The 7,468-nt window shown below is 45.8% G+C and overlaps 2 protein-coding genes across 2 annotated transcripts; both read right to left on the bottom strand.

Moving 5' to 3' along the window:
• Positions 1–2,588: 2,588 nt before the first annotated feature.
• GLAREA_08049 (P-loop containing nucleoside triphosphate hydrolase) lies at positions 2,589–4,276 on the bottom strand (the record flags this gene model as incomplete). The annotated part of the gene is made up of 2 exons (XM_008090096.1): positions 2,589–3,669; positions 3,717–4,276. The coding sequence occupies 2 exons, from the start codon at positions 4,274–4,276 to the stop codon at positions 2,589–2,591; spliced, it is 1,641 nt and encodes a 546-aa protein (XP_008088287.1).
• Positions 4,277–4,816: 540 nt separating this feature from the next.
• GLAREA_08048 (uncharacterized protein) lies at positions 4,817–5,053 on the bottom strand (the record flags this gene model as incomplete). The annotated part of the gene is made up of 1 exon (XM_008090095.1): positions 4,817–5,053. One exon carries the CDS (start codon positions 5,051–5,053, stop codon positions 4,817–4,819), a length of 237 nt encoding a protein of 78 aa, XP_008088286.1.
• Between the last annotated feature and the right edge of the window lie 2,415 nt (positions 5,054–7,468).

Here is a 7,468-nt window from a genome sequence, read left to right as displayed (position 1 = left end):
CTTAAAAGAAGCACAGCAATGAAACGTTGATGAACCTTGAGCTCGCAAGGCTGTCGATAAACTCCCTGAGATCCACACGAAAATGAGTTCGAAAAGTTGTTCAAATGTTTATGGCAAGGAGAAGGTGAAACATATAAGGGTACGACGGATTGCTATATCTCTTGGGCCTCAACTGCTTGCTGTTCGTGCCAAAAACGTATTGAAACAAGAAGTTGAGGAGGCAGCTGCTGAGCTGATAATAGATCCAATGAGAGAAGGCACGTATATTTTGGCACGTGCACAGGGCCGGAAACGTGATTTTCGCTTAAATTGCAGATTCAGAATACATTTCATCGAGTTGATAAGTAACTTAATAAAGAGCATCTAAGATAACAATTTCGCATTCGGGAATTAAATGCTGTATATATTGGTACAATTCAATTAGCACTTAAATCAGAACGAGATTTTCAAGTAATTATCACCACTTTCGCGTCTCTGAGAGATCATGTGTATATTGAGAAGTACAATATAAGTAACTGTGAGTTGGAATATTCATAGAGAATTGATGAGAAACAGGAATGGTATCGAAAGTTATCTTGCTAGATTTGTTATACAGTAATTTTCTAGCCACGAGTACAATGTCCGGAAAAAGGGGAACTAAGTTGCAAATATCAACTTTTCAAGAGAAGATTACTATAACTCCCTCCACTTTCTTTATAAAAGAGTTAGGGAGTGTTTCAATAACACTTTATCATGATTGAGCATAATTCCAAGTCTCTCCACCTCTGAAAAGCTCTCGAAAAGGATTAGTCTCTCCTTTTCAAACCCGACTAGCCTTCTCGCTTAGCCCCTTTCTTTCATCTACCCCGGGACCCCCGCCCAGCAAAAACTCTCAACATCATGATCTCAATGAAAACATGAGTTCCTGGATAAATCATATGTACCAGTGTACCACGAAACTCTCTTACCGTCTCCAAGAAATATTTACAATGCAAACTCCACAACATCCCCTTCCTACTGCTGCTGTATCGTAGAATCAGTCTCTCTTTGCTGGACATGTGTATGCCTGAATTATCCAGAAAGAACAGATCTATTCTATGAAAAACAGAATGATGCAGGAGAACTAAAAAGAAAATCCAGGGTCCAAAATCTCAAATAGCGTCAGGGCTGCAGACTAATCACGTTGAAGTGAAAATTGTCGAAGGAGATTGACAAGTCAACAACTGGTATCATAACTGTCCTACCTTTACCATTAGTGAGAAAGAGTCACATTGAAGCCACGAACTCTCAAAACCACGTACGACATCCCTTTCTACAACCTCAAAATCCTGCTCTCAACACCTCCATATCCATTTTCTTACTAAAACCTGCAAACACAATTTCAAAACACCTTCTTGATAACAAATTCGACATCTAAACACAACCTAGAAAATCACTTGATTGATTGATTCAATAAGGTAGGAACATTCTCAGAATCGGCATCAGAAACGCGTGGAAAGAATAAGTTGGGAAGAGAGAAACATACAGCTATAATTTTGCATTAAACATACTTCGCATCTCCTCTTATGGGCCTAGAGTTACTGATTCGAAAACGCGTTTACTTAGTTGAGATGGAGTATCTCACTTCGGCTGGAAATATCCGAACACAGAGGTATTCTGACATCATTCTCATCGTCACAATAGCCCTCAGCATCATCTCGAAAATCATTTCAACTACTCGAAACTACACCTCAATCTTCCACCGAACATGTCCTCCCCTCCTTGTCCTTCACGCCCAGCATTCAAAACTTGAGATCAAGGCTTTAGAGCAGCTACAGCACCTGCGACCTACCACACTTATCACCTTCCTAATTTACATGCATCACTTACTCTTTCCCTCAACCTACCTTTACCTTTCTACCTATCTTTCATAGCTGACCATTTTTTCTCTCACACTTCCTCATCTGCAAACTCCGCACACCAGACTCTTCGTCCCCAATCTCGCGTCTAATCCTTTCCACTCTCTCACAAAAAATCCAATCTCTCATCTCCTAATCCCCAATCCGTTCTCATATCTCACACGCGTGAAAAGTAAATCACACCAGAAACACACGAAAGTTCAATTGAATATAATTGCATTCACTAATCTACCTGCCTGCCTGCTCGCCTACCCACATCCCACCACAAGCCATCGACCACCATCAATCAACCCAACCACCACCACCACAGGCCACTCAAGAAAAACAGCGCGAGCCAGCGCAAATAACAGATCATATCCACAACCACCTCCGTCCGCCATCCGACCCCTTCCACAACCTCGCTATCATCAATCTCACCAACAAAACTCGCTCTCAGTCAATCTCAAAAAGAACACCGTCACAAACCCCTTCGACGTCAAAGCACATCTGCCATCTGTCATCATAAAAAAAAGGGTAATACAAACATCTCCGCAACCGTGAAATCAGCACAAACACAAAAAAAATCAAGGGCAAAGCGGGGGGGTATGCAGCTATGAACAAATGAAAAAAAAAATACACAAACAAAAGATTGCCGCCAAAAAGTGATTCGTCCAAATTCTGTCGTCTTCGTCTCGGAATAGGTAAACATTCGGCTCGAGGCAAACGTTCGACTCATCGTCTAGGAACAGGTTTACCCTCTCGATGCTTAAGTCTACTAGTTCTCCATCCCTCATACCAAAGCTCACGACTCGCCTCCCGTAGCTCGCCACGCCATTCGCTGAACACGGCCTCCTTCAGTCTCACGAAATCGCAATGCTCGGCATTCATTGGATCCGCAAAACCCCAGGGGAAACGGCGACCGATGATACCAGGCTCGTACATATCGGGGCTGATGATGGAGAGAGGGAGGTAGGGTGTCTCTTCCGGATCGCTTTCATTGCGTTTATGACGGCGGACGGAGCCTGAGGAGAAACGCTTGGAGTTGGGGGTTGAACTTGCTTCAGGGGTTTGGATAGGAAGATCGTCGATTTCGTCTTCGGAATCGGGTTCGTCAGCCTCGTCGATGCGATTTTCGGTGCGGCTTTCTTCGAAATCGTCTAGGCCGAGGGCTTCGAGAGGGTCGATGTTGGCTCGTTTGAGACTGTCGGAGACTGTCTTTTTGAGGAAGCTCATGTGCGCTGTGGTGATTGTATCGGCTTTGGAGATGACCGGGACAACCGTTGTCTTGCCTTGTAATGTGCGTAGGACTTGTAGATCGAGGTCCTCATCCAGTCCGCCAACTATGCGAGGGGTAGATGTGTATTTTCCGTTCGTGCCATTACCGTTGCCATTTGGATTTTGTCTTCCGGCCGCGATATTCTGATCCAGTCGAATTGGGTCCAGAATGAGAAATGCTGCATGAATGTGGGTATCTTGAACACCAGGAGCTCTGACAACTTTCATCTCTTCGGTGAAGGTCTCCTCGAATTTGCTCTCCAGGAATGAAGACATTTCCCGGAGTTGTAGATCGACCACATTCTTCTCCAAACCTTCCGAGTCCCACAACGTCAATCCAATACGCTCCCCATCAATCTCAGTCTCCAAGTAATGAGAATCAAAGTTTCCAGACTTTTGTCCAGGAGGTGCGAAAATATCATCATTGAGGGGCTCAGGGGCTCGCGCGGATCTCTTTTTTACTGGAAGTGCGAGGGATGTCTTGAGGAAATTGAGAAAGGAGGTCTTGCCAGAGGACTTAGCACCGATAATCAGGATACTGTATTCGATTAGCATTTGTCAGCCCCGGATTAATAATTTACTTACTTGAATGGAGTAGGATCCTTCCGTCTCCTGACTCTTCTCGGGCTGTTGATCGTGCTCACAGCACTGCTGGCATAACTGTAACGCCCACGATGCGTCATACTCTCAGTACGAGCGTACGGATCAACCCAGTCACCATTTCTGCTCCCACTATTTGGAATTGGAGGAATAGGCACACTGCCCGTCGCAGCAGAAGATCGTCCTTGGTCCATTGATGCGCGACCTTGACCAACTCGCCCCGAGATAATGGCAACAGAATCAGGTCTATCCTCACCACCAAACGACTCTATGACCTGAGGAGGCGCACCGCCGTACAGATCTGGAAGGCGCGGAGGACTCTTTGGAATCGCAGCTGCCTCTCGTTCCTTTCTGGCTTCGGCTTCTCGCGCGGCCAAAGCTTGTTGCTTCTTGCTACCCTTCAGCTCGCTGGATTTTGTTCGACGCAAGAGTTGTCCTAGACTTGTTCGTCGCGGAGGATGCGCTCTGTCAATCTCTGGCAATTTCGCATTGGGTGGTGGTGAAGGTGAAGCACCGGCGCTTGGGCGCTGACTGGCAGACACCATTTTTTAAGGAGGGGATTATAAGCTTATTATTGGGTATTAAGCTATTGTAGGATTCGGCGGTAGTGGAAACGTAATGAATTCTGGAACGCGATCGGTTTTCGTGTTTGCTAACGATGGTACCTGGCGTGGAGTAGCGCAGATCTAGGAGCTTGGTTTAATTGTCAAAACCGTGTTTGTGGTCGACGTGGTGGAAGTGAATTATTCGTGTAAAGTGTATCCCAAGGTCCACCTGGAGAGATCGTATGGATGCGAGTAGCCGTAAGCCACCAAGAACACAGCGCAGAATCGTCGCGGACAGAAATGAAGGTATTCAGGTCTAGATGTTGGAGTTACTGCGCCTGGGCTGAAGGGGTTCTACGCGCGGGTTCGACGGCGCGGGTTTTCTGCAGTAGTGTGCGGTGATTTCTGGAGAGGAGGATGAGAGGTCCTTTTGAAAGCCGCACGGATGCCGGCTGTCTGTGTGGTTTGATCTCACCGCTATGACGATCAAAGCTATAGGAGTAACAAAGTATCAAAGTATTGAAGGAATGATAATGGAAGTCAAGCCAGCTGGAGACGGGACAAAAAATAGAATGGCGTCGCGTTGTACAAAAGAGGAGATCGAGGAGAAGAGTCGACAGATCCAACCTCACCTCTCACGACTGCTGCACCGTTTTTTGGCCTGCGAGTTCCAGGGGGCGTGAGATGAGAAGCTCCCCAGTCCCGAACGCTCTCCAGGGCCAAGTCCATTGCGAATCCACCTCCAGACGCATTGCCAGCGAATGAGACGTCGTTCATGTTGCCTCGCGTCGGACTTTTCTCGTTTCAGGTCATGATCTCCCCTGAATAAATGAACTTGCCATGTGTCGAAGATCGAGAAACGAAGTTACGGAAGAAAGATATATTAAAGCCTTGAAGCGGGTGCCTTTTAGCTGCAGGAATTAGGTTGTTGGTTCATATATTTAGAGATTTGAAAGCTTCTCCTTTCATGTAACGACCAACACCTTTCAAGCTTCCCTTGTACAACTTTGGACTCTGTAACACTCTACATTGGTTAGTACCCCTCTGTGAGAAACCAATCATTCAAGGTGTAGGTCAGTCTCCTGGAAAACCACACTCGCAAAATATACCAAAGAGATCTGCCCCTATTCACATATATACAATAATGAGACCATCACTAAGAAATATCCCAATGCAAACTATTCCCCGGTAATCCACATCCAATTCAGGGGTCCAACACGGCAAAATCCCCACACGAGGATTCTGTTCCTGGAACAGTGGGTTCAATCCACTTCCACTCGGTTACCCAATGCAAACCCTGGATCCAAAACTCGTGATGTCTAAAAGGAGCGAATCGTGTACGGAAATTATTCTATCGAAAGGTTCTACGCCAGTGGCTGATATGTCACCCTGATGAAGACACTAATGCGAAGACACTAATGCTAGGAATTATAGATTTAGGACAGCCTGGTGGGAAGCGTGTGTGCGGATGGATGTACAGTCGCGACAAATTTTGTTTAGGAAAGGAAACACGTGGGCCCCAATTTTCGAAAGATAGATATACACACTACGTTGGAATTACATCCATTTAGCTAGAAAGCTATTGGAAGATGAGTCTCAGTCAATTAGACCACTGAGCCATCTCCCATCCACTACATGTAGCATCTATAGCATCACGTAGGAAATTCAAAAAGGGTGATGACAAGTCCATGAATTTTCAATTTCAAGGCCTCTATGTCTTTACGCTGCCTTTACTAAGAGGCTCTATCAAAAGCCCGGCTTTGTTTCACGCAGCATACCGTCTAGGGGGCTATGCAAACAGACATATAAATCAAACACCGCGAGTCAAGCGGGCAATATCAACAGATCAAGCGCTCCCGCCTGCAAACACACATCTAGTATGTTATGCTGCCAAACAAAGACACAGTGGTACATGCATCACAAACATGCTAATCTAGCCATGTGTAAGCAAAGCGCTTATGCCATTGATCATTCCTCCATCTCCAGTCCCAAGCCCGTATGTGCCAGTCCACAGTGTGTCCTCAACGTATTCGTATGATGTGATCTCGAAATTCGTGGTAGGAAGGAAGTGGTTTGCAGCCGGCGTGCTGGGAAACATAGGAACGGTAGCTAGCACTTGTTGCTTTACGGATTGGTGCATGCAGGAAAGACTTTAGCTCTGGTCTCGCAAGCTCTGGACCTCCAAATGAGCTTTCACAGGAATAAAATAGAGTGTGAATATCCACAAGTTGCCTAGCATGATGTGGGACCCAAAATGGGGAGCAGAAGGAGGGAGATCATTATGGTCCGTGCGGGTAGGCTATCTTGGACTGCACCAGACGTCACTCCTCGATTATTTTTTGTCCAGAACGGCTTGAATCTGTTTGTTGAACAAGCAAACTGCAAAAATTGAGGAGTTATCATGAAGGTAATGAAGCGTAAATGGCTTAGAGAATGTACTGGAGCTTTGTGAAAAGGTGAAGAAGGATTTTCGCCAAAAGAGCCAACGTCCGTTGCTTCATTTTGACGACTCCTTGTGCGACAATTCCACGACGTCAATAGCGCAAGCAACTTGGTATCGCACAGTGTATTACATCCGGTCTCTTTTTATTCTTAGATGGAGCCATAGCTGACAATACGTTTTCCAGGATCCTTACGTTCGAAAGCTGAAGCAGGGACAGCCAGGAATCGGTCACCATCGTTTGCCATTTCGATCCCATTTACACGCCCTTCATTACATTTGGCACCGGAGGATTTAGCTTGCTGTAGTCCAAGGCTGTGAGACGATTCCGTCTTTTTCGAACCCTTTTGAAGGATCCCCACCAACTATCAAGCTGTGCAACATTTCTCGACGAGAAAGTACGTGGGATAAGCAACTGCTCGAAATGTTACATATGGGTCGTCGGCATAGGCGACGAGGAAAGACATTGAAACATTAAATTGAACTGTCAGGGCTCGATGCCAAACGTTGAGAGTGCGACAACAGGTGATTCTCCGAGAAAGAGGAGGAAAAAGAGCAGTGAAGAAAAATTTACGTGAGCCGCAACACACAAATCATGTGAAGCGAAAAAGAGTAGAGAGGGGACAAGTGAAGAAAATTGCAGGTAAGTCTTGAGACATAAACGAGTTCATCGCCCGCCAAATATGGTAGTGCCATATGCTGGATGAGCGTCATAGTCTTGTCAGATATTTTGGATATACTCGCAGTAGGAG

This window comes from Glarea lozoyensis (assembly GCF_000409485.1).
Source record: "Glarea lozoyensis ATCC 20868 chromosome Unknown GLAREA9, whole genome shotgun sequence".
NCBI classification, from domain to species: Eukaryota; Fungi; Ascomycota; class Leotiomycetes; order Helotiales; family Helotiaceae; genus Glarea; species Glarea lozoyensis.
The sequence above is the reverse complement of the archived record's forward strand: the minus strand, read 5'-3'. Positions and strand labels throughout refer to the sequence as shown.